The sequence below is a fragment of the Lygodium microphyllum genome, unplaced genomic scaffold, assembly GCF_053477565.2.
Source record: "Lygodium microphyllum isolate KBCC unplaced genomic scaffold, Lygodium_microphyllum_v1.1.10 scaffold_31, whole genome shotgun sequence".
Classification (NCBI taxonomy): Eukaryota; Viridiplantae; Streptophyta; class Polypodiopsida; order Schizaeales; family Lygodiaceae; genus Lygodium; species Lygodium microphyllum.
In genome coordinates, this window is record NW_028229514.1 from 1,172,372 (window position 1) to 1,199,888 (window position 27,517).

Consider the following 27,517-nt stretch of genomic DNA (forward strand, 5'->3'; position numbering starts at 1 on the left):
CACTCTATTTACCAACTTCCAGTGGGTTGCTAATTAAACACGCAGGAGATTGTCAGTGCACCATGCATCCCACGTATCCTGATGTTTTCATGAACCTCCACTTACCACGACTCCTAAAGATTCTTCATGGTCTCCCACTTGTTTGATGATTTTTGGAAACTTCTCAATGAATGTTAGATCTCCCATGGATGATCATTCTCTCTATTTTTGCACTTCAGTTTTCTCCCAAACAATTTGCCACTAAGATGCAGGTCTTTGTTGCTTCAACAAGGAGAGGAAATAGTCCACCACATAGAGCCTGCATCATGATGGTAACATGTTTTTGCCATTGTGGGGTGAACTTATTGTAGAAAGTGGATTTGGCAATGAGAATCTCCAATTCTTCAGTGGTAGAAAGAACTTTGCAAGCATCCATTGAATTCTTCTTCTCTTGGCAATGCCATTTTCTTCATTTTCAGCCTCTTCTGATACTTGTTGATGGTAGGTATTCCGAAGTTGCACACCCAAAACATAGAGCCCCAAGAGGAAAACTAAGAAAATAGAGAATTTTCTGCAAGAAAATCTATATGGTATCATTAACAAACATCTTTCTCATATTTGATATGTCCACAACAAAGAAAAGAACACCAGGAATAAGAAATCTTCACGTAGCTTCATAGAAACAATTCTCCCATGGCTTTAACTCGAACAAAATTGATTATGCTCTTCAAATTCTCCATAGAATTCATCAAGGTACCACAAAGACACAAAAAAATACACCACTTTGAGTGAGAAACATCACATAGTATTCTTCTTCAAAAGTTCCATAGCTTTTTCTCACAATCTCTCACTCACATATAAATTGTTTTGCATAGAATTGACTATCTCACACACACACTCTCTCTCATACATACTCTCTCTCAATTTTAAAATGATATAATTAAGAATCATCATTCATAGTCCTTCTTAGGTCGTGGATATCCCTCCCAAGAGGTATGTCTCATATGAAAGGTCACCAAAGCCACTACAATGTCTCTTCGTAGTTCCACAATGTCATTGTCACTTCAGGTCTTCAATAGCTACTTCTTCCACTTCTTCGAGCTATTTTGAACTTATATTCATCTCTTCCCAAGATTGGAAAACTTTCCCAAGCTACACATTCATCCTATATCACACTTGTAGAGGCATACATAATAGAAGCAAAACAGAAACAAAGGCTCTATAAGGGGTTTATAGAACCATACAAAAGGTCATCAGAAAGCCTTGAGCTTACTTAAATCATTCAAAACCATCAAGAATCAATCAATAAGCTTCCAAACACGCTAAAATTTTATCAATCCTTATTGCAACCCCTCGTAAAGAAGGAAACAGAGCAAAACAAAAGGTCAACACACTCAAACAGAACCAATCACACATTAATAGAACATGCCAGAGCATTATTTCTCCATTATGAACAGTCATAAACCTCAAAAACATAATCAATCTCATCCAAAACACTCCCAACACTTTTTCAATAACTAAACATCATATAAAATACATAAAAAATCAATCATTCAGTCCAAAAAAAAAACAAAAATCAACCAAAAAATCAAATCATTTCAATCCTCAACAAGTGTGTACAAGTTACTTTGTTGTCTTATAATTATGAAGGAAGTTGCCATCCCCTCGTCTTTCGGGAGATACATATCGTTCTTTTCTTTTCTTTATTTTCCTTTACTTATGAAGGTAGACCTGACCTTGTGAAAGATTGTATGTATGAAGATTGTAGTGCCTTTGCTAAATTGAAGCTTGCAATGATTAGATAGATGTAATGGGCCATAGGAACCCTCCCAAGAATTTTAAAAGGAAAATTTTTAATTATTTTAGTTCAAATTTTTTTATTTCCCCCTCCCCGTCGATAGCAGTCAGGGGAGGAGAGAGGGAGTAGGGGTGGTAGATTTGGAAGGGGAAGCATGCACCCTCCAGGTGGAGGTTGGCCATGCCAACTATCCCCTCCCCTCCCCTTGCTTCTTCCCTCCCTTGGCAGGAAGAAGGAGGCTACATCGATCCTGCGTTGTACCACCCCCCCTCCCTGGCTATCTGCGATGCTCAGCCTCATCCCTCGACTCCTGGATCATGGCACTCACATCTCGCCAAGGCCACCGTGTGCTATTTCCCTCGTTTGCTATTCGACACGGGACCCTTTCCGGGGTCCTCCAAGCAAGACCATCACCTTCCTGATTGCCACGTCCAGCCGTGAGGAGGAAGGGAGAAGGAGAGGCGGCCCCTCCCAAAAACGCCGCCTCCCTCTCTCATTGATACTTCCGGGCCCCATACACATCACCTTCCTCCCCCTGGATTCCGTCTTGACCAGCAGTGAGCCCCCTTGATTCTGTCCTGACTAGCCGTGAGCCCCCTGGATTCCGTCCTGACCAGCCATAAGGGAGAAGAGAAAGAAGGTGAGAGGAAGGAGTGGGAGAAGAGAAAGAAGGCGAGAGAGAGAAAGGAAGAAGGTGAGAGAGAGAGAAGAGGAGGATTGGGAGAGAGAAGGAAAGGGAGGAGGAGAGAGAGAGAAGGAGAAGGAGAGGATAAGAAGAAGGAGGGAGAGGAAGAAGAGAAAGAAGGTGAGAGAGAGAGAAGAAGGAGGAGGTGAAAAGAAGAAGGAGTAAGAGAAGGGAGGAGAGAGAGAGAGAAGAAGAAGGAGAGGATAAGAAGAAGAGGGTGGGAGAAAAAAAACAAGGTGAGAGAGTGAGAGAGAAGAGGAGGAAGAGTATAAAGAGAAGAAGGTGAGAGGAAGGAGTGGAAGAAAGAGTGAGAAAAGAAGGAGGAGGTGGAAGAGTAAGAAGGAGGGATAGGAAGAAGAGAAGGAGAAGGAATGAAGGAGTAGGAGTGAAGGAGAATAAGTAAAGAGAGAGAAGAGGAGGAAGGAGGTAAGAAGTAGAGGAAGGAAAGGATAAGAGGTAGAAGGAGGAGAGAAGTAGAAGGAGGGAAGAAAAAGAAGAGGAAAGAAGAAGTGGGTAGAGAAGGAGAAGGAGGTAGAAGAGCAAGAAGGAGGAGAGGAGAAGAAGAAGGGAAAGGAGAGAGGAAGAGGAACAAGAAGGAGGGGTAGAGGAACAAGAAAAAGAGATAGCAACACAGCACAAATGACTCAAGACATTGATGGAGAATCCACGTCTGGTCATGCAATTGGGGACTCAAGGGCATCTGTCAGAAGGCTTAAATTTACAAGCCAATACTTGGAAGATGAAGACATAGTACCACCTGCTTATCTTAGGGCTAAACTCACCGCGAAAAGAGAGCATACTATCGATGCTCTGATTGATGAAGGAGCAGATTTTAATATCTTGACCTATGAATCATGGACCCTACTAGGCCAACCAGAGCTCACACCGACTAGTGCAACTCTTAGCCCTTATGGGGGACACCCACAAGCACTCATAGGGAAGTGCAAAATCCTTGCGTCAATTGAAACGGAAAGCTTGCCTATCCTATTTCATGTTCCTCTAAATAGTGCTAGCTGCGGAAACGAAACCCTCCTAGGAAGACCCTTCAAAAGGGCAACCAAGTGCGAGGCTGACTACGTAGCACATAGGATACACCTGATACTATCGGGTGTGAGGATAGTCCCAACCTTTAGGAAGGGTGACCTCATCGAATCTCGAGGGAAAGGCAAGGAAGGTGCTGACATAACAGTCAAGCCTACTAACGAGAGCAAGGACTTGTTGGAAGAGCTAATACAAGAACAGGTCGAACAACGAGAACCAGTGAGTGAGGCCATGCATAAAATAAGAAGGTCAAGGGACAATGCCAAGGATGGGCTCTGGACTTACAAATATCGTAGAAGACCCCAAAAGAAGCCCAAGCCTTATAGACAAAGGCATTGATGGAGGGTCACCACAACGCCGCGATGGATATCCAAAGCGTTGCTACGTGCTCAAGGGTATTATGCAGGTAATCGATGGATTTGGGTACCAAAATCCCTTGATAAACCATCTCTATCAGCTGAATGCAAGATTGTATCAAAAGCAACAAAGCACATGAGGAAATCTAAGAGAAACTCTAGGTCTCGAGGCAAGAAACCAGACATGAGTATTCGAAAGAAAGAGCCTCAGCCTAGCATGCTTAATAAGCAGATGTCATATGTAGCCATTGAGCATGCACAAAAGCCATTAGTGCCCAAAGAGCCTTTGATTTCCCAAGAGGATAGCAGGCATCATAGGCACAACATTGCTCATGGCAAGGCTGATCGCTCAACAAAGCAAATGGCACAATCGTCTAATAACCTCGAGCAAATCATTCAGCCAGTGCCAAGTCCACCCAAGAGTCCTAGATCTCCTACATCCTCTTTTTCCAAACGGGCACAGGAAGCATAACAACGATCGTCAATGGCGGCTGCTCACTCCCAATCTCTATCTCCATCAAAGCTTCCAAATATCCAAGAAGGGGGACATGACACTAGCCATAGCTCTTGGCCCAAGGATATGCCTATGCAACCCAATGTGACCAGATCAACTCATGCTCGATCTACATAGATGAATGCTCAAAGGGCAATAAAAGACGCGACCACTTCCGATCGCCCTAGGGACCTGACATCTCAATCCAACAAGAGTAGCTAGCCCACTAGACTAGCCGCTACTACTTCCGATCAGGGATCACAGCAATCACAGCCCTTGGCTATGACAATGCCCCTTGCGGAACGTGTCCTTAGCAGTTTACCTGTGAAGGAGGTGTCGCAATCAACAATTAATGCCCCTCCTAATAGTGGTGAAACCTCAGACACATTCGTGTGCTCTGAAAATCAAGGCAGTCGTTACCATCAACAATTGCTTGCAACACTCAATCCACCGACAATAGAACTCGCATTGACCAATCAAGAGTGGATACAACGCTGTCACAACAGGGTGATAAATTTATACCAGTCACATCCAAGGAGAACCATGACACAATGACAAAGCCTCAGGAGAAACATGAAAACCCCAAGAGCATAAGAAATCCTAACATTGGCCAAACTTGCTCATCTAGGCTTGAGCCCCCAACTACGCTAAAGCCCAGGCAAACTCCTAGAACCTTGCATGAGATAGCAATCGAGCAAGCCCTCATTGAACATAGAAGTGTCACAGAATGCTTAACTGAGTTGGATGCTAAGCTCAAAGTGTTCGCATGTGTCTATGTCCTGGCAGACATGGGCATTCCCTAAAGAGCATCTCGAAGAATACTTGCCATTTCCCTTATCCTGAGAAGAGCAAGAACATCTTGATGAGCACTGTAACAAGCTCATGTATGAACGTATGCGACTCGTCTCTGACGAGGAAGCCGACGAACTACGCTTAACTGTCACATTCAACGATGTGCTCTGCCAACCAAATCTCTTAGAGATAGAGCAACTAAAGCGACTATCAAAGGGCCGAAGTCAATTTGAACAGCGTTGGTGTGAAAACCACGTTGCAATGGCCGAACTAGGAGCCCAGATCATGACAATCTCAGAGGAGCAATTGGCCAAATTGCGGTCTCAAAGAGACCCAACCTATGTGGCACCAACTTTCCTTCGGATGCTAACTGCCATTTGGGGTATGGACTTAGCTAAAACTAGCCAAGTGAACTCTCTGTTTGATATGGTTCTCACTGAGGAGGAGTAACATGTTTTCAGTAGACTCGGACAAGGTTCCATGCTGCTCGATGTTGCAAAATATCTATAGGTATTGAGTAAGCTGCCACGAGTGCTAGATGCGTGTGCCACACTCCAATACAATCCGGAGTTCTACAATTGGCTTTTACCCTCATGATGTGACAAGGATTCGTAAATATGTACATTAATAAACAATAAATTTTGTAACCCTATATAGACAATATTAACACCCACAAGCAATGATAGCCAAGCGCAGGGAGATGAGTTGGGTTCAACAGGCTAAGCTCCTCAGGTCCTCCTCTCACCACACATTTAGAAGTTGGGTGACCGTTCTCACCTCCAGGTGGAGGGCATGCAACCCTCATTACCACCATAGGATGCCTTGACCAACATCTCTGAGGGTGTAGATAGGGTATTGTCCCTTTCTGTACACCTTTTCCCCTTTCTGGTCTATCCTTCTGAGGACAAGCCCTGCCCCACTCCATGACAACCAGTCCACGCAACTTAGCATAAGCCAAGATCTGCTAATGGCTGGAGGCAAAATGAATATCATCATGGGGGGCCATCCTCTACAACAAACATTGCATGCCTCATCTCTCCCCTTCATGTCATATGCACTTGATAACCCACACTATAATCCATTTCATGCGAATGGTTTTATCCTATATCAAGGCCTAATCCTTAGTTCGCATTTTGCAGGTCCCCCTACGTAGAAGACATGGAGCACCTAGGACAGCTGGCTTGCAAAGACGCTCTCCCTTGTCGAAGGAATAGGCAGCATAAGCTCCTCCGCCGGTGCGCTACGTGTCTACCCTCAAAAGGTATGCAAAGAAATGAGGTCCCAAGCGACACCACCCCGGATGTAGGTTGAAGAATCCCCAAGCCAGCGGAGTAGAAGCTCTAAGAAGCACACAAGGTGTGGCAACACCGGTTGTGCAAGCCCCCAACAGACGCTCGGGCACCAGGTGCTCAAAGGCAGAAAGGGCAACTCGAGACAAGGAAGAATTCGATGCATTGTTCAAAAGCATCTTGGAAACGGTTGCGGCCAGAGACTACACCATTCAAGTCCCGGCCGACATCTTCCCTGCCCAACCTCACAGGAGCCCCTCACCAGTAGAGCCTTAGTTGCCTAACCACCCGGACTCACCCCGCCTTTGTAAATCGAGTAGCCCCTATGATATACAAGCAGCTTAACAAGCCATCCTGCCATAACTTTTTGTCTTTTGATGATTAAAGGGGTAGGCTCCCCACTTGTACACACTTCTCTTACCTATCGTTAATATATGCCACGTCTTTAACAAGCACTGGAATAGGCATTACAATCGGCATCATAGCATTTTGCAAAGCTATATCTTGACATGATTGCATTTGTTCATTGTACTTGACGCATGCGACTTGCATATACTCTCATGAAGTGACAAGTGGATGTAAGATGACACAGGTCTTCGTGCAAACGTGTTCAATGCCCAAGTCACCGCAAGACCACCAACCTCACAAAGAACCGCAACAAAGCCACGCTGCCGAACGTGAAAAATCACCCTTGCGAGTGTCCACATCGCACAAACCAAAGCATAGTCATGGGCTATGGTCTCTTCTTGGGTCAAGCTCTACAGTGAGCTCACGACGGTTGTTACCTCAATCGTACCAACATCGCATGTTGCAAAGAGGTTTGCAGTATCTCAAGTGTATCTCCCCATCTCAACAACGGCTTCTCTAACAACGAGACTAGGGCACAATCATCACTGTAATATCTATTTCCTAAGCCTTCGAAGTTTGACATTTCCCAACCCATTGAAGGCTAATAGCCTCAACATATTGCAATGATTGTACTCAGGCAAGTCAAAAAAAAAAGAGAGAAAAAAGAGAGAGAAAAAAAGGAAAAAGCAAAAGAAAATAAGAAAAAGATATGAAGTACCCACGATCACAGCACCGCACCTAGGGGTCCTCAAATTAGGTGCGTCCAGTGACCTTGGTCGGCTGGTCCGTCCCTAGTCCCCTAGCCCCCTAGCATCACCCACAATAGTTCAGGACACATCAAGGCCAGGACATACCTAGGGAGCTTATCTCGCCTATAGTTAGACCTGTCACCCTGACCCATTCACACGATTCCCTCTTGCACTCTGCCTTAATACCATTACAATCAATTGTGGTAAGCACTGCACGAATGGCCATGAAAAGTACACTGTCCTCATCACACATGTCCAATAGCTACCAGCTATACCGATAGTGCAGTATCCCTGTGTTCAATTATGTTACGTCGTACAGTCACAATGCAAAGGATGTTGCATACACCTTCACGTGTACTTCTTCTCAACGTGGACGACTTTGCTTCATCCACACATTGTTATGAGAAACCAGCCTGCAGTCTTCTACCTACGTAATATCTAAGTATGTACGAGCACTCACATAATATCTACACCAAAGTATATACACAGTTTGGGTCCTCAAGTGCATGACAATACTCTCAGCTTGCTTAGAGTTTGAACTGTCTCCCAAATTAATTAAACTATATCTTGTGCACGATAGAGAAGACTAGCACTACCCCTAGGAAGAGACCACCTATGAGAGGTTTTCAATTGTAGGTATTGAAGACTCCAAGGAAGGTGTCGTTCGCTCTTCATTGACACTCAGCTCTGAATTCTTATTCTTATTACCCTGCAAGCCTGCCAAGAATCATCATGTGCAGAATCCCCAACAAACCACCACTTGTACTCTATCAGTGCAACCCCCCCAAAGAACAGCCCTACCACCAACTCCAATAGCCCTACCACCAGCCACCTAAACCACCAACGTGCCCCCAACAACCTTCCTCCCCACCACTTCTAATACTCTGCCATGGCAACCACATACGTCCTTGCCACCCACGTCTTCGGTGCATGCTAAAGCCTGCTACCTACGACGGTGAGTGCCATGGGACTGGCACTCGTCTAGGAGGGGGTAATGTTAACCCTCAAACAAACGAAGGTGGAAAATCCGAAAAAGCTAAAGTAGAAGACAAAGGACAAGGCAAAGAGAAACGGAAGATGACGCACAAGGAGAAAAGTCCTAAATAAGGGAGAAAGGCGCGCAAGGAAAAGTGCAAGTCAATACTTTAATAAGAGAGCGCAAGTGCATCATGGTTTAATTCAAGGAGCGCTGGGCTCTCACCTATGCAATTTGTAAAAGTAGATGAGCGGTGGAAAGGAAGCTAGGAAGGTAGAAGGACAATGGGAAAAAGGGCCTAGGCCACGGCCGACCATGTAAAAAAGGGGATAAGAGGATGACAACCCAAAAGGGATTTAGGGTTTTGTACATAAAGTTGAAAAGTGAATAAGAAGCTCATTCTTGTATGTGGCCAAAAGTAGCTCTCCTCTTCTTCTTCTTTTTCTTCTTCTTCTTCTTCTTGCTTGCTTGAGCTTGTGCTTGAGAGAGGGAGTGTGAGAGTGTGAGGGAGTGAGTGTGTGAGGGTGAGGGACCGGGGAGGAGAAGCTCTCCATCTTCTCCTCTCTTCTTCTCTTCTCTTCTCTTCTCTTGTCTTGCTCGCGGAAATGGAGCTTGGAGCGTGGAGCTTGCTTGAAGCTTGCACTTGAATCGTGGAGCTACCGGATTGCGCGGGAGAGGAGGTAACTCGATCAGCATGGAGGTAAGCTCACTACACCCATAGATATGGATGGCGCATTGGCTATGTGAGAGGTAGCCATTAGTGCTCGGCTTGGAATACTTGAAATAATAAGCAGTCCGAGGGTCTTGGCGGTTGAGCAAAAGCTCCCACAATGCGTGCATATATGTCACACAAATGATCGGATGCATGCAAGGCACTCAAGAGTGGGCCTGCAAAGCCCGAGTGGCTAGACGCAGACGACGGGCACCGACTGAGGGAGGAGGCTACAGATTCTCCAGGACATTGGAGTCAGCAACGCGAGGCGGCGAGGGCACAACTAGAGATCGGAGTGGTCCATCATCTTGCGAGTGGCAGCCACACATGACATATTTGAAGGACTTTATAAGTTTTTCTTTTGTTTTGCTTGCTTATTTTTTTGCAATATCATTTATACTGACAATCATGTTTCTAACAGTTAGTATTTTGTTTTCTTTGTAGCACTCCATTACAAATCGCGATCCGACTGGCCTTGAGACTCGATATGCAGAGAGGCACGGTCTCACTGCATTGATCAACCGATTGGATAGACGCGGTGGCCATGTAAGTCACTCATCTTTCTTGTCCGTAGTTACCATGTTTAATTAGAAGGCATTATTGTATGGTGAACTGATGTGTAGTTATTTCTTTTTTTGCAGAGTTCGTTCGATGCTCCTTTGCGGCAGGACGAGCTTTTGGATGGCGAGGATATGTAGCTCGCCCTTGGATCCCTGGAGTCACACACCCTTCTTTTTTGGTCGCCTGATTTGTGTAGACATTTTCTATGTAGTAGTGATATCTTGTCATGATTGTACTAGTCGCTTTCATTATGCAATCATGTATTTATTTCATGTATCAGTGTTATGATTTCAATACACTTTTTTTTTATTTACACGAGTATTGTCATAGTGCAAAAACTATTTTGTATGGCCCAAGTAAAGCACACAGTGCTATATGTGGCAGCCACAATTTTTTTTCCCCTATTATCGTCGCTATTAGCATCGCAAATTTACCTGCACATGTCGTTATTTGCGTCGTTATTAGCATCGTAGAGTGTCGTTATCAGCATCGCTATTTGCATCAGTATCAGCATCGCAACGCTAATAACGACGCTAATACCGACTGTTCTATGGCATCGCCAATAACGACGCTTTTTGTGACGACGGGAATAAATTTTGTTATTTATATTTTCGTCACTTTTAACGTTGGTATAAGGCCTATATCTTGTAGTGTTTGGAAAGTCTCCCAAGTGGTAGAGCAATCAATGCTTTTGCGGACAACAGTCCACCATAGCGATACTCTGTCCACTAAATGATTAGTGACACACTTAGTTTTGTCTTTTTTTGCATACTGTTCTTGATGGAAATAATCATCAAACTAATTGATAAAAGCAAGTACAGTCTTTCCATCGTGTAATCCATTGAACATACGAAATTTGAAATTTCTTTTACTTATCTTAGCTTCTTTCCGAATAGATTATGCTTCAAGTGTCGCATTGATCGTACGCCATATAATATCTTCAGGTTGCGGTCCATCTTGATCGGCAGTAGATTGTTGAGGACTGGCCAGTTGAGCTTGCAAAGTTTGACGTGCTCTTCGTTCCTCTTGAAGCTATATCATAATTAGGTCCAGTTTTTGTTCCATCATTGGTTCCGGCAAATCATCTTCGATCATAAAATCTTCCATATTTTGATCGTTCATCCTGTAAAATTTCAAACAACCTCACACACTTGAAATCTTGTTAGCGGGATGAGCGTAGCTCAAGGTCAGGTTTACAAGGTTTTTTTTTTTAAATAGTGGCTTTTTAGCAATCTTTCTTCTTTGCAGTTACGAAAATTAATGTTGGTCTTCTTTCACGCGGATACATCTTCCGTATAGTCTGAGTGTGATTCTCTGATTGCTGGAATTCGTCTTTGTCACAACGTAGGTGTGAACAGGGGCTTGCAAAGAGGTTAAAAACCGGCTTGGGAGTTATTGTCTGTGAACTCCTGCTATGGGAGAGATTGGAGTTATTAGAGTTTAAGCTTAAAAGCTTAAAGGGTTTTAAGCTTTATCATTAAAAGCTTAATAAAACATTTGTTTTCCTAATCATCACGACTAAGACGACGGTATGTCTTGGCTGATATCGACGGCCGTGAGTACATGCTACCGCCGCAGTTGGTTGAATTTTAAAGACTAAGCTTTTTCTTTAAATCTTATTAAGCTTTCTAATCAAACTAATGAAAAATTAATTGCATGTGTGTTCTGAGAAAAAACATCTTCATGAGAGAGCTTCCCAGGTGGTGCTCCGCCTCCAGAGAGTGGTCCCTTGCGATCCGACTACATACCATGGGGTTCTTCACCACCAGGAGCACACTGGTATTGACGGATTATCGCAAGACTGATTGTAGAGCCCGTTTGTTCCAAGAGCTTCGCCTTTACGTGAGATGGTAAGCGATTGGAGGCCCTTGATCTCATCTTCACTCTGATACCACTGGTGCACAAATCGGATGCTGTATGCGTACGTAGTGAGTGCCGGAAGGTCCCCAAGAACAAAGAACTCTACTTTTTGCTCAAAATCTAAGAGAATAGACTTGCACGACATGAAGCAAAAAGACCAATTGGGTACAATCTCCCTCCATGCCTTGTGTGAGCGCTCCACAAAGCATGTATTTAATATTTTATTCATCTCCAAGCTAAAAAATAGCCCAAATTTAGAATTAGTATACTTTAGCTTTTGTGTTTGCTTTTGTCTTAATAAAAAATAAAGCGGTTGGACACCCTAAGAGTCGGGATATGCTCAAATATAATGACCAATAATAAATATTTAAATCGTGCGCCCATGCGCATATAAAATAATAAATATATGCCAAGTGATTCAATAAATAAGTGCATTAAAATAAATATTAGTGTCACACCTAAGATGCGTGTCCATCGAAAATGATAATTTCTTCTAAATAACTTGAATACATGCTATCGCCTAGTGCTTCCCAACGCCACCGCCGCCTACTTTACACATCAACTGAAGCATTTACAATTGTTAGAACATAATAAAATTAAACTAACAAAAGTGAATACCTAATAGTTTTCAGCTACAAAATAAATAAATAGGTTAGAACTCTGTCCTAACCTTAATTTAATACGAGTGCGTACTCTAAACTCATAAACGTCCATTAATTTAAATATGTATTTTGTGGAATCACCTGCTATGGAATCACCCACTTGCACATTAAATTAACGTGATGCCCGAAAAGGACAGGCGTCCCAATCAACTTTTCGCACAAGGAATCCATCTTATGTACGAACTGCGATAAATAAATATAATTTTACAAAATCCACCGCAAAACCTTACAAAATCCATCGTGGAATATGCCTCCTAGCATCAACTTTTGCTATGTCCTGCTTAGGAGAAGTGTCCAAAGAGAAATATCGAAGAGAAGTAGAAAGCTGAGAGAGAGAGAGAGAGAGAGAGAGAGAGAGAGAGAGAGAGAGAGAGAGAGAGAGAGAGAGAGAGAGAGAGAGAGAGAGAGAGAGAGAGAGCACAAAAGAAAGATATTTAATGTTTTGAAAAGGGAAAAAGAATATATATAGATGTATTAGAAAAGATGTAGCTCTTTATGCACAATGTTGAAGAGGCATGATAAAGTCTCACTTAGGGTTTGCAAGAAAATATGGAAATATGACACCTGAGCTAATTAGAAAGGGTTTTTAAGATTTGAAGTTTTAAGAAAATTGTATAAAACTAGATTAATGGATTGGGTGTGTAAATCTGTTTTGAGATAAAACATGTAAGCTTATGAAGAAAAATAGGATTATTTTATTCATGAATTTGTTTAAGTTGCATGTGATTCCAACAAACATTAGGATTAAGCACACTAGTAGGAACAATAGGGCATGCCCCTTCAACCGTCCATAAATTGCCACTTGGGACATAAACATAAGAATTTCCTTAGCAAGTAACATCGCTGGAATTCCCTCGTTCGTGGTTGAGTCAAGTCACTCTTCTTGCAATACGAAGTGTGTGTCTCAGCGCGTGTGTGAGCGTCTAGGATAAGGCTAAGTATTTGTGTAAGGCTGTGGACCTCAAAAATTAATGGCAGTTCCTCTTTCTCCCTCTCCTCTCCCCCCCGCCCTTCCAAGTGCAAGAGAATTGGCTTCTTATCGAAATAGGCAGGAAGATATCTCTCTCTCTCTCTCTCTCTCTCTCTCTCTCTCTCACAGCGTCAGGCGAATTGGATTCTTTATCTAATTAGGCAAGGGAATCTGTATTGAGCCAGGAGAATCGCCGATGGTTTGTGAAACTGGGCTTGTGTCATCGCAATTGTGAGCTGCAGGCAGGCAGGCAGGCAGGAGCCATGGTGGGGGCAACCAGGAAGGAAGACGTACTGGACAGGCTGGTGATCTTCCTGGCGAAGAGGGACGGGATAGACAAGCTGGTGAAGACGTTCCAGTATGTGTCGAAGCTGGCGCACTGGCGGCTGGAAGAGAGGGACGAGGGGATGGCGGATAGGGCGAAGAAGTGGGAGGTGGCGTGTGGGCTGGCGCGCAAGGCCTTCCGGACGGGCCGATTCCTGACGGGCCTCAACTCCCTCCGGAGCTCGAGCCCCAGCCGGGCCTTCCGGGTCCTGGCCGTCCTCGCCAACGGCGGGGAGATGGTCTACTTCTTCTTTGACCACCTGCTCTGGCTCTCTCGCGTCGGGGTCCTCGACCCCGCCATCGCCCGCCGCATGAGCTTCGTCTCCGCCTTCGGGGAGTCCGTCGGCTACGTTTTCTTCGTCGTGAGCGACCTCATCCGTATCCGCCAGGGCCTGCTCGCCGAGAGGCGCCTCCTCAGGTTCCTCCGATCAGACAAGCACGCAGCCGACCATCCTCCATCGGACAAGAGTAGTAATAATGGAGCCGTCCCTGACAGCCCGGCCGCCATCGCCGACCAGCTTCGTGCCCTCCGTGTGCAGCGAATCATGCTCCTCATGGCCATCGCCGCCAATCTTGCCGACCTTGTCATCGCTATCGCGGATATCGAGCCCAATCCCTTCTGCAATCACGCCCTGACACTGGGCATCAGCGGGCTTGTGTCTGCCTGGGCAGGCTGGTACAGAAATTGGCCCGCCTCTTAGGAAGAATCTTATCGGCAAGGTTTTAGTGCCTTGTGGAAGATCCTTTAGACCTTGTTGTATGTACGAGCGTTCTTATCAAGGTTGGGTTACCTTTTACGTCCGTTTCTTTACGTTTGGGCGCCCCTCTATCCTTTGGCTCTATAATGGATAGAATTCTGTGTTAGAGGTCTTTTCAGCTGGCTGACAGCCTTGTCAAATTACACAAATCTAATGAGTGTTGTCGCTTACTATTACCATTGTAATTTTCCTCAATTTAGAGATTCCAATAGCTTAGCTTCACAATACTTCACAAAGGGCCAATTCTACTCTAAAAGATTATTCAGGTTTTTAATGTGAGTAGTTTTACATGTGGTATCAAGAAACTTTACTCTTGGGGGGGGGGGGGGGGGGGGGTTCACTGTGTATAAAAATATGTATTAAGTGAGTTTAAGAAAAAGGAATATAAAAAAATATCCACTTACATATATATGATCACAAAAGAAAATATTTTAAAATATATCAATTTATTCACATGAGTATTCATATTCCATATACATAATTTTTACATAAGGGTTCTATTAATTCATAAAGTTGGCTTGAATTTTATTACTAGAAAGAGGTCTTGAATAAAGCCTTCCACTTGCATAGGAGAGGGGGTTTAGGTAGCTAATAAAGCTACTTAGATATGATAAGAGCTACGAGTTATAGGTAAGGGATAAGAACTCGATATCCAATAGGCTCGTAGAACCTTACTTCTACTTTGATTTTCCTTCTGCGTATAACCTTTTGCTGGAGAATGGATGTGTTGTACAGGTTGAAAGGATGAGCTTGATCCAAAAGGTCAATGACTAACCCTAAGAAGAGGTAAGATTTTTAGAACTTTGACACTTGCATATCATTGGATAAAGGGCCATGGGCACTACATTGCACTTGTTCTTATGCACATCATTGGGGCTTCATACACCCCTACTTCTCAAAATACGTCCATACTAGGGGGGAACAATGCACTAATTGCACCTTTTTTATGCATTGCATGGCATGAGGCCCTTTGAGGCTGTATTCAACAACCTTAGGTGTATGAGCACAAGTAATTGCACCATCATTGTGCATGTATGTCTTGGGATATCCCTTTTGGGAGAAATTTTGACACTAAATAGGAACTCAAGGGTTAGAGAGTAAGGTGGGTTAGTGAGTCGAGGGATGTCAAGAATCACATCAACATCAATTAGGATTTCAAATTATGCACAATTTCATCTAGAGTGGTTTGAGATTGGGAGATGGAATGAAGTTATCTTTTTCATTGAGGCTTGAAGTGTAAAGGACCTGAGCTTACTTAACGAACTTATGTGGGTGTAGTTTGCATAGTGCCATGGCACTATAGATTAGGATAGGCATAACCTCTCCTATGCATACATATACTATACCATGTGAAAGGATCGAGTGACTTGATATGCACGAAATTCTCTCAAATGTAATCTTTTTACAAATCTCTCAAATGTATATGTAAGTCTTACTTTCTCTCAAGTGCATAGTTTGGGCCTATTACGTATGATAAGTATAGTGGATGTTCCTTGAATGTTGGTTGTATAAAGTTTAACTAGTATTGTGATTTATTTATATGAAAATACGCAATGTTTTTGTGTTGGTGTGGGGGAATCTTTGTCTAACATGATTTCTACCGTCTACTTACATGAGAGAGTAGTGTTGTGGAATGTATAGATGTAAAAACGTGTTCTTTTTATACATATGGTTGTTGTTTGTGTGTGACTATGATTTTGCGGTCTTAAATAATAACAAGGGAGACAAGACCTAATTTGGAATAGAAGAAAAAATGTAGTGAAAAAAGGATTGTGGATAGAAAAGGAAGAGAGAAGAATGTAGACACGAGAAGCGGAAATTTGTTGAGACGTCAAGGCTGAGAGGCTGCAAGGGCATCGTAGAGAAGAAGGCTGGTTATGCTTCTCGAAGACATCATTAGAGCTGGGATCATGAAGGAAAGGGAGGAATCGTAAGTTGAAGACTTAAGAAATCAAATGGCCGAGAGTGCAACAGTACAGAACTGGAGCAAAGGAGCTCACTGATAAATTGGTTGTTTAGTGGCAGCGCTTACCAAGCAAGTGTTGGGGCCATGAACATCATCAATGTTCTAGAGTTCAATGGGCGTTTCTATTTAGTCACGAAGCTGGATTTGTGAATCGATATAAACGGTTGTCGTGATCTGAGTGGGACAGATTGGCAGCTCCATAACAGTAGAATAGCAGTTCATAGTGGAAACAGAGACCAATGATGTGAGGCATAATGGATAGCATGCAGGAATATTGTATGCGAGGAGAAAGGGAGATAAACCTACCATCAGTTTGCAAGGTGATAAAAAGCAGTGATCCTAGAACTACTGCAGGGCTGCCGTATTAAAATCAAAGTGAATTGAAGAATCGGGCCTAGTTTGAAGGGGAGGTTAGTGTGAGAGTGCGCAACGGAAGAAAAACACGAACACAGAGAAGGAGAGAGAGACAGCAGAAAATGAAGGAAGAAAATCTGCACTGGCTGTAATGAATGCTGAATACAAAACTGTGGACTGATCAGTCCCTGCACGCAGCCCGAAGCGTCAGTGAGGGCACCAGATCAGGCTGATGATGATGGCAGCACCGAAGACGGAGGAAGATGACGGAGTTGGAGTGTGCACCTGCCAAAGAAGGAGGGAAGATGATAATACAACTGACTGCCAAGTGGGAAATGGCTATAAATAGCCAAAAAACCCAAAAACTGGCCGACCTGAAATTTGAGGCCATAAATATGTCCGACCAGCATTTAATGCTGATCCGACCAGCATTTAATGCTAGTAAAAATGCTAGGAATGCTCAGAAAAATCTCGGAACGAGTGGACAATGTCCGACAGGTGAGGCAGGCTGAAGAATGCAGAAACTGCCCCGGGAAATGCACATAAAATCTCGACTGGAGGAGAAAATGCACTGAAATGCAATAAACTGAGTGCTCTAGAATGAGCTACCTCCTCCGTCAAAACAAGTGATAGACAAGTCAGAGCTCCTAAAGTCCTCATCTGACTCAGACTGAGGCTCACAGACAGGAGATGACAAGGCATGACAAGTATGACTGTTAACACCCCCTCTCAGATCCTGGATGTGGCAGAAGGCCAAGGGAGAAACGGATCCTGGGGTGGCAAGAGGAATGCCAAGGTTGATGAAGTCCGTCGATGTAGACTGCTGCTGAAGGAGCTCCTCACGATCCTGGGAATCCCCCTCTAAAACACTAGGGGCCAGGGAATCCACAGCCGTATCACCGAGATCGTCCCCCTCTGAAAGGGATGGGAGGTACGAGGGAACCACCAGAGGAGAGGGTGGGGGATGGGAAGGAACATGTGGAATAGAAGGTGCACAAGCGGGAATGTGTGTAGCAATAGACTGCCTCGGAGGGCCCTGCATCAAAGAAGGGGAATGGAGCCTGTAAAGCTCGCTCTCCTACCAACCTGTAGATAAGACAGCTCCTGTAAGAGAATCCTCAATAACAACGGCATGCTCGGTAAAGATCACGTGTGTGCCAAGCCTCGTAAGGCCATAAACTGAGACGAGGGGAAGGCCCAAATCTGGAACATGTAGGGCCTGGGAAAAGGAGCTCGAAGGTCGGTCGGTAAACAAAGGCAATGTGCCAACACCACTAATAGGCACCGATAAAATGTCACCAACAGTGACTGAACCCTCTGATGGACGGAGATCCTGTAACAAATCACCTCGGGGAGTCATATGACTCGAAGCACCACTGCCCACTAACCAAGGCTGCGCAGAAGACATCAAACCGAGGCGATGGCAGCTGAGTCAAAAGAATCATAGCCATGTCTTCAGAAGATATCGTCCGACCGAGGGATGCAAGCTCATCCCTCATATCCTGTAATCTGTTGATGTGGTCCTTCATGGAAGGACTATCATCAATAGGAGCATCCGCAACTTCTTTTCGAGAGATATCCGGTGGGCAAACGTCTTCTGATGGTAGAGAGACGCGAGCTTTCTCCACACATCTGCTGCAGTCTTCAACCTGTGAACATGAACAAGGACAGAATCCTGCAAACTCAGAAAGAGGAAAGATCTGGCTCTAGAATTGAGTCGATCCCATAAGGCTGCACGATCCATAGATGTTCCATCTGCGGGATCCATCTTAGGCCGGGGAAAAGGAACAGAAACAAGCTCCCAAAGATCGAAGGAGTCCAAGATACACTCCACCTTGCAGGACCATAGAGAAAAGTTGGAGCCATCCAACCGGTCCTCTTTGGGCAGCTGAGGAAGTACGGGTACCTGTACAGGGGGTACCAAAGGCTGCATCTTCGGCCCACTAGAAGGGGCTTGCCGAGATACATGAATAGAAGGGGGACGGGAAAGAGAAATAGACTCCGGATGACGGTCCTCGTGATAGAAATCACGCCTCCATTCAGATGAGTGTCGAGACAAAAGCTCGTCATCTAAGTCATCAAAGCCCGTAAACTGATGAGAAGACATCTTCCAATCTGCAAAACACCAAACACCAAAGAAAACTGTGCTGAAGCCGAAGTAGGACTAGCAGTCTGGTCATCAACCACCAAAACACTGGCTGTGATAGCCTACAAACACCTGGAGCTGCAAAACGCAAGGATATCTGATGAAGATCACCAGAAAAGAAACCGCCAGCACCAAAACGCAGCCTGGGAGTGGGTTGCCAGCAGGAGATGAGCTGCCAAGAGTGGAAACGACCACCAGATCAGGAAAGCGCAGCCTGATGATGTGTCGCCCAGCTGAAGGAGGGGCCGCCTGATGGTAAACGCAAGCAAGAGGGATCGTTTGATGACGTGGCAGCCTCGGGAGTAGTCATCTGCAGCAAACGCAAGAAGAATGGCCACCTGGAGGGGCCGCCTGGGCAGTTGGAGATGAGGCGACAGCAGCAGAAGAGGGGTGAGGTATCTCTCCACAAGATTAGGTCCTCCGTGCTCTCAGTCAGACGATGATACCATGTGAGAGTGCGCAACGGAAGAAGAACACGAACACAGAGAAGGAGAGAGAGACAACAGAAAATGAAGGAAGAAAATCTGCACTGGCTGTAATGAATGCTGAATACAAAACTTGGACTGATCAGTCCCTGCATGCAGCCCGAAGCGTCAGTGAGGGCACCAGATCAGGCTGATGATGATGGCAGCACCGAAGACGGAGGAAGATGACGGAGTCGGAGTGTGCACCTGCTAAAGAAGGAGGGAAGATGATAATACAACTGACTGCCAAGTGGGAAATGACTATAAATAGCCAAAAAACCCAAAAACTGTCCGACCTGAAATTTGAGGCCATAAATATGTCCGACCAGCATTTAATGCTGATCCGACCAGCATTTAATGCTGATCCGACCAGCATTTAATGCTGGTAAAAATGCTAGGAATGCTCAGAAAAATCCCGGAAAGAGTGGACAATGTCCGACAGGTGAGGCAGGCTGAAGAATGCAGAAACTGCCCCGGGAAATGCACATAAAATCCCGACAGGAGGAGAAAATGCACTAAAATGCAATAAACTGAGTGCTCTAGAATGAGCTACCTCCTCCGTCAAAACAAGTGATAGACAAGTCAGAGCTCCTAAAGTCCTCATCTGACTCAGACTGAGGCTCACAGGCAGGAGATGACAAGGCATGACAAGCATGACTGCTAACAGTTAGCTCTATGCAAATTGGAATTAAAGCGAAGAGAGTGTGGATCCCGCCTGATTCTGGAGCAAGCCAAGATCTTTGACAAGTGATGCTACTTGCTAAACATACAAATATTTGCAACAGCTTTGTTTTGAAGAGGTTAGATGCATTTTGGCAAGCTCAATACTTTGAGGGAGAGTAGGAGCTCTATTAATAAGGAAGAGGACTGCCACTTGAAGAAGAGGACCTAGTGGATGAAAGGGTGGCTAGTTGTGCTAATGGTGGAACTAAAATCTTATTTGACAAGAGCTCTCATGTGAGATTGTGATAGCAAAATCTAAGGTGCAGCTTGTTTCAATGGCAGGCTGTTGCAAGTGAAGAGCAAGCATCTACTTTGTCTCTTTACTCATTAGGGTCAAAAACACTTAAAAAACAACACTTGTAAGAAAGTGATTAAGTTGCTAATTAGTTGAGGTTTAGGAAGAATAAAACCTCTAAATTTGATTGTCCAGATATGATTAATGATAGAATATTTGGTTCATTGAAGGGGTCGGTCATTAATTGCCCTCATCTTTTAATCCAAGTCAGGGGTCACCTTTTCGGCCGTTTTTGTCTTGGAACTCGAGAGATTTTGTATTTTCGAGATTTTTGTACGAAATTCGCATTTGTTTGCTCCCGCATTTTCTTTTTACACACTATTCTCTTTTGCCATTCTTTTTGTTGCATTTGATTTCTATCACTGTGAGATTCTTGCTCGGTTCATTTACTAAAATGTATAGCAATACCTCTTCAAATAACACAGGCACAAGCATACGTAAATACAAGCTAACTGTTCAGTTAGATCCAATTTACACATCTTGGAGAAGTATACATCATCGAGTATTGATAGATGAGATCGAAGCCAACAGGTTGCGAACACAAGGAATGAAGCATATAGATTTGTGGGTGGACGGAAATATTTATCTCAGGGATCCTTCTATAGGTAAACCATCTCCTTTTTTCAATGTCCATGACTATATAAGATATGTTGGAGAAGGTTACAATGGGATGCTTGGCTACTGTATGAGGTTATACTCTACATCTTACACATATATAGCTCAAATGCACGAAATGAAAAAAGCACTAGAAACTACACAAACAAATATTTTAGAGTTGACAAGTCAGATTGATGTTTTGAAAAATGTTAACAAGTCATTGCAGGATAAGCTAACACGCTTGAGGGAAACTCTAGTAGGATTTAGAGAGAGGAAGAGACCATTAAAAAATATTACCAACTTGTGTGAGAGAGCAAAGAAAAGGAGACTAAATCTTACAAAGAAATATGTCTCTAACATATTAGGCATCAATATCCGAGAGAATGAGGAAAGAATCGAACTTTTGAAGGAAACCATGAATAAGAAAGATATTTTGAGCATTCTTAAGTCACCCGAAAATGCGGATTTGAGAGGTCCAACTCTCAAAGAGTTAGTGAAGGACTTAAAAGGCACAGTGAAAGCAAATAAAATTGTAGAGACATGTGATACTGTAGGTATAAGTCGAAAAGGTTATCGTGCTATCTCTGGATTATGGTTTAAAAATCTTAAACGCAATAGGGTAACTATATTTAGATTGTCCGAGCCCTTGCAGTTTCGACTGCAAGAATTGCCATGAATCGCAAGATTTCACATGTTTTTGGAGATTACATTCACATCGAAAGTTCTATGTCCTATGAAGAATTTAAAAAAAAGTAAATTTTTATTACAGTGTGTTTAACAATATATGGGTTGATCTAAAAAAGGTGCAAATTGCAATGGTTCACATGTATAAAATTACAGTAGAAGAAAGTTATGGTGTTCTAAAGTTTGCCTTGAAGTTGGATGAAGCATAGATTCAAAAGGGACAAAAGATGAAAAGAATTAGCATTTGCCTCATGAACATGGCATTGGACCATAGCAATGGTGAGGGCCAAGCTCCATTGCATAAGATCCAATCTGAGATGGAGATTTGGTGGATTGGTGCAGTCCAAGTATCAATTGAAAATCATCAAACGTTGAAATGGTTGTTCAACCATACAAGTATTTCAAATATCATTAAGTCTCAAAGTGAAGGCGAAATGTTGGTAGTTGATGGGGTTGGTAATTTTAATGTGGAATGGCATATGAGTGCTGATTTAAAAACTATCAAATGTATGCTTGGAATATGTAATGGTGCAAATACAAAATATCCTTGCATTTATTGCATGGAAAGTATTGGATCCAAAGATTGGAGTAGTTTGCGACCAGTAAGAAGAGCCCCAAATAGAGACTCTATAGATTTGAGTAAATTTAAAAACATAGAAGACATCTAGGATCCCATTCTTTCAATCTCTCTTAAGAATGTTCATATTTGTACTTTGCATGCAGAGATTAGAATAATCGATAAGCTTCTCAGGTTGCATCTTGACTACGCATATTCCATTAAGCCATTATCTTTATCAGATGAGTGTATTGATAAATGCGAGGCATTACTATCGAAAATGGGATTTCATGGGGGCCAAGTTCACTTGAGAAAGGATCCAATATTTTCAGGAAAAACAAGAGATATCTTAGCTGATGTCTCTATGGGAGGCTCCAAAGCTAAACGATTCTTAGGAAACCATTCAGGAAAGCAGGTGAATGCAGCTTGGGAGTGTTGGAGAGAGCTATGTGAGATCACAACAAATGTTTCAAGTACGCCGAGGCTTGCGTTTCTTAGAATGGAGGTTTGGATACACCTTGATGTTTTTCTGAAACTCCTCAAGCAACATAAGACAACATATACATATGCGGAAGAGTTCAAAAGATTAATCACAAATCTTGTCCAGGCGATAAAAGAGGCATGGGGAGAAAAAGATATCACTTTTTATCTGGTAAAGTAACAATTATTTAATATGGATTTATTTTGATAGGTTTTTCAATTAGTATAAAATTAGTGTTACTTTGTATTGCAGCATATTCTTCATATTCATGGGCCTTACTTTGTGGAGGAGCATGGCCCCTTAGCAACTTATAGTAACCAAGGCATGGAAAAATCCCACTATCAAGCACGCACAAGTTATTTTCGAAGCACAAGGCATGGGGGAGGAGTTACAAAAAGCAATGCTTTGGAGGAGCTATTCAATTGGTTTTTTCGATGACAACTTCAAAGAATGCAGATAAAAGACAGCAATGACACATGAGCAGTCGCACTTTTATATATAAGAAAGAATATATACAAAGATAGCTTTCCAAAACTCTCGCATTTTCTTCCTCCTCAGGAATCTTTCCTCTATAACGTAGAAATTTTCTTCTCTTGTAGCCAGCTATAGATTTCACATCAGTTCGGTTTGCAGCCAAGGCATAGGATGTGAACACCAAAAAGTATCTTGCTCTAGAAGTAGAGTAACCTGGACCATAGCCAAAAATCCTAATTGCTGCAGTCTTTTCCAAAAACATTACTTTGTGGGCATTATATTGTAATCTTGAGAAACCTAGAAGCCTTGTAAGAGCTTTAATACAAAGTATGGGCCATGTTGCATCCTCTGAGAAAACTATGAAGTACTAAAAAGGAATCAGGGTCAATCCTAGCCAAGTAGTGGCCGAATGCAATGCCTTTCAATGTACTACCACCAGCTCTCGATCCTTTGCTACATCCCAAGAAGTTATCTGAATCAGCAATCTCCAACTGCAAATAAAACCCATATTGAATGAGCGTGCAACTCAAACCTACCAATGTGTAAAAGCAAATTCAAAATTATCTTACCACTTGGTTTTCATCGTACTCCAATTTAACTGGATTCCATAAATTTATTGATGATGATGTCTCATTGGAATCAATTCTTTAACGTATTCAGACTCCTCTCTTCCAAAATTGGAAATCCCAAGTTGGCTTTGAATGCGATCGAAGGCCTCATCAGTAATACTCAACTCTTTCTCAGCTTCTTTTGCCTTTTCAAAACAAAGAGAGAGGGCCTCACCAGCATCAATAAACTTATTGTCTATAGTTTCTTTATCAAGTTTGAGTATCTCTTCCTTTGATTCATTCTCTGTGTCAACTATCCCATTTGCAGCATCAGAAGCCTCTGCAATAATGCTAGACAATAATCTTCCCTAAGATTGAAAAGTTTTTGAATATCTGACAGTAAAATGTACTCCTTCTCCTTGAAAGATATAGATAGTAGAGAAGGAACAGTATGGTGAGAACTCTCATCAGTTGCAGGGTTTGCATCTCCTTGGCTCTCCTCAATGATGGTCTCAGCTTTGAAGTGAGCAACATCCAACTTCTCAGCAATAGAAGCCTCAAAATCTGCATCTATAACCTCGTCTATTTCCTTTTCATCTGTCAGATCATCTAACATGCAAAAGCTAGCAGACTTTGCTCATTCCAACTGTTGCTCATCAGCTTTCAGAGGATATTTGACAAGGGTGAAAACAATAAAAGCAACAGACTTTGACATAATCTTGCAGTTCTTGAAATGAGTGGAGTACAATATATCTCTTGCATAAAACCTATCCAGAGAGTAGGCACCACACCTCTTAGTAAACACTGACTTTTCATTTCCTGTTGACCCAATGGGAACATGGACATATTCCTTTGTACCAACTTCAATAGAAGGACCTGCTAGATTTTCAAACTCCAAAAAGTCCTCCAAAAAATATTTTTTACAATATTTCAAAACACTGTCAAGGTCCCAATCAAGATTAAAGACATTCTTAACAACTCCAAAAAGTCCTCCAAAAAATATTTTTTACAATATTTCAAAACACTGTCAAGGTCCCAATCAGGATTAAAGACATTCTTGACAACTCCATAGAAAGAGAGATCCATGCCATTCTGAAGGATAAAATCTAGAAGCCTCTCTGATGGAGTGACATAAGTAAGCTCTGATACTCCAAGACCTCTCATTGCCGACTTTCGCTTCCCTCGAGATGTGCTTGGTATTCTGACACTAGTGGCAGAGCATGGGGAAAAAACAGAATGCACAGGCTCATCACATGTTGAAGCCCTTGAGCCTTTTGAAAGCCTTCTCCTTTTCCCAATTCTTGGCAAAACCTTGGAGCCTAGAAAATCTATAGGTTCAGACATGTTTCCAACTTTTGCTTGATACGGCGCAATGAGACTCAAACGCTAGACAGGGATGTTCATACTCGCGCCGTATTGGTAATGCAAACTAAAACAACTCAAAGCAAAGGGCCGCAACCGAAACGACGCGATAAGGCAGAACCAGAATTAGTGATCACGCGCCCTCGTGCAGTATTGAGTTAGGAGCCACGCCGAAGGAAGACTCTTAAGAATAGGTAAGCCCCGAAATGACGCGAACATGCAAAAGCGCAAAAGAGGAACACTCGCTCTCACGCCGTATCGGAAGAAGAAAGAGAGGTCCACAAAGAAAGTGAAAAAAGTCGTACGGATGAGGGACACCCCCTTATGTAGGGCGTGCAATAATGCTACGTGGCACTAGCTATTGGCCTTCGACACGTGGCACTAGCCGTTGGCCGACACGTGGCTGACAAACACGTGGCAAACACGTGGACCGATCGTTAGTTGACACGTGGCATATGGACACGTGGTATATAAGGGTATATATGGACCGATCGTTAGTCGACACGTGGCATATGGACACGTGGCAAACACGTGGACCGATCGTTAATCGACATGTGGTATATAAGGGATTATTTTGCTTACGTGTACACTTTACATTTCTCGAGCTCTCGCGCCTTGCTTGCCAATACGGAGCGATCCCAGTGTTGCGTCTACTGCATAACTGTCCTCTCGCGTAGTATCGGTTTCCGTTCTCAATTCAGAGCGAGTGTGCATTTGCCTCTTTCCCGATTTCCTCGTTTCGGTGGTCTTCCCTCGGTGGCCCGATACGGAGCGAGGGCGTCCTTCGGTGGTCTTCCCAATATCCATCTCGTGTCATATCGGGCTTCTCTATCTCGCTGTCCTCGAACGTGACCATCCGTCTTGTTCATTTGTTCCTTCTCGCGCCGTATCGTGCCTATTGCATTCTTGTCAGATTTTCGAGAAAATTCCTATATCATTTTTGTCTTTCTGGCTCTTCTATTTTCTCCTCTGTATGGCAGGGACAAAGCAAACTACAAGAAAAGTGTATGTGGATAGGAAGGACAGTGGGGGTAGAAGAAAGTTACAATTTGATGAATCTGAGGAGGAACCCTCTTCAAATATTGCTGAGACTGGGCCATCAGAGACCCCATAGCATTTTGCCATAGAGATCCCCCCTACACCAGGTGTTGGCCTAGTATCTTCCATGGAGTTAAAGCATTTCAGTGCAGAGAATGTTTCTTCTCCTGAAGTTGAAGAAGCAAAGGGTGAGACTTGCCCTATGAAGGATTCATCCCCTCCAATTGCACCTGAGCCTACTTCTGCTGAAGCCAGTGAGCCTCCCAAGCCATAAAAGAGAAAGAGGAAGTCCTGATTCTTCTACATGGAGAGGTATTTCAGTGAGATTAGAAAAGCCCAGAGAGCTACAGAGCATGTGATTCCAAAGGCTGCTTTCATAAGAGTTGTTAAAGAGATCTTTGACAGATTGTCTAGAGTGGCAACTGTCTCTGGTCTAAATAAGAAGTGGCAACTCTCAGCAATTCTTGCTCTACAAGAGGCTGCAGAAGATTTTGTTATTGATTTCATGAACGATGCTTAAATTGCTGCTGCGCATGCTCATAGAATTACCCTTATGAATAAAGATTTCAGCATGATCAGCAGAATCAGGTATAGGTTCGATAAAGTGTTGAGGCCCTTGCCTTCCAACGATCAAAAAGCCCTTGAAATCCTTAACATTCCCCCGAAATTGTCCAGGAAAGGGAAGAAGCTAAAGGTTGAGGATGTAACTCACCTTTACTCTACAAGGGGTGCCACCCAGCAGGAGTCTATCTTGAATGAAAAAATTCAGGAGGTATTGGAAACTGAAGACGAAGTTTACAAGAGGAAAGCCGCATCACTTGCTCCCGTCAACAACAAGAGGATGGGTAAAGTGTATGGGCAAATAGTTATGAATGTTTTTGCAGAACCTGAGGAGGATTACCTTAGTATATCTCCTGAGGACAAGCCCATGTTGGAGAAAAGGGATGTCCAACTATCCGACTCCGTTGTTTTTTGTTGCATAAGGTAAGGCTTATAGGTTCAAGTATATTTTATATGTAATTTGTATTGATTTTGATCAATTCAAATAGCTTTTGTTATTGACTGCAGGGCATTCGTCTCCTCTCTCACTCTCGATATTTGTAGAGCCATATATGTTGTTGATCCACTTCTCTCAGTGGAACTATTTGCAAGATTTGGGTCTAATATTGCACCATTCTTTCGTACTTTTGATAGTGTGACAAATTACCACATCTTTTTCCCTTATGTAGAAATGTATTTTTCTTTTCTGTAGAGGAAAATTTATATTCATTTGCTTTCACCCTTCTGCTCACCTCTATTTTGAATTTGCAGAGGGCATTGGAGTCTTATCTATATTAACTGTCTTACTAGAGAAATTATCTTTATGAACTCTCTCATTGGTGTTCATGGCCAAGCACGAATGTATGTTGAAAGAAAATTACTTGCTTTGATTATATTTACAAAAAATATTTTGAACTTACAAAGCTTCCTTTTGTA

General features: G+C 43.1%; 1 protein-coding gene across 1 annotated transcript; it reads left to right on the forward strand.

The window, feature by feature from the left end:
- Positions 1-13,226: 13,226 nt before the first annotated feature.
- LOC148009257 (peroxisomal membrane protein 11-4-like) lies at positions 13,227-14,529 on the forward strand. Its single transcript, XM_087673626.1, has one exon. It carries the CDS (start codon positions 13,535-13,537, stop codon positions 14,294-14,296), a length of 762 nt encoding a protein of 253 aa, XP_087529752.1. The 5' UTR covers positions 13,227-13,534; the 3' UTR covers positions 14,297-14,529.
- The last annotated feature ends 12,988 nt before the right edge of the window (positions 14,530-27,517 follow it).

Coding starts and splice junctions, on each gene's coding strand:
- LOC148009257 (XM_087673626.1), top strand. CDS start 13,535: ATGGTGGGGGCAACCAGGAAGGAAGACGTACTGGACAGGCTGGTGATC.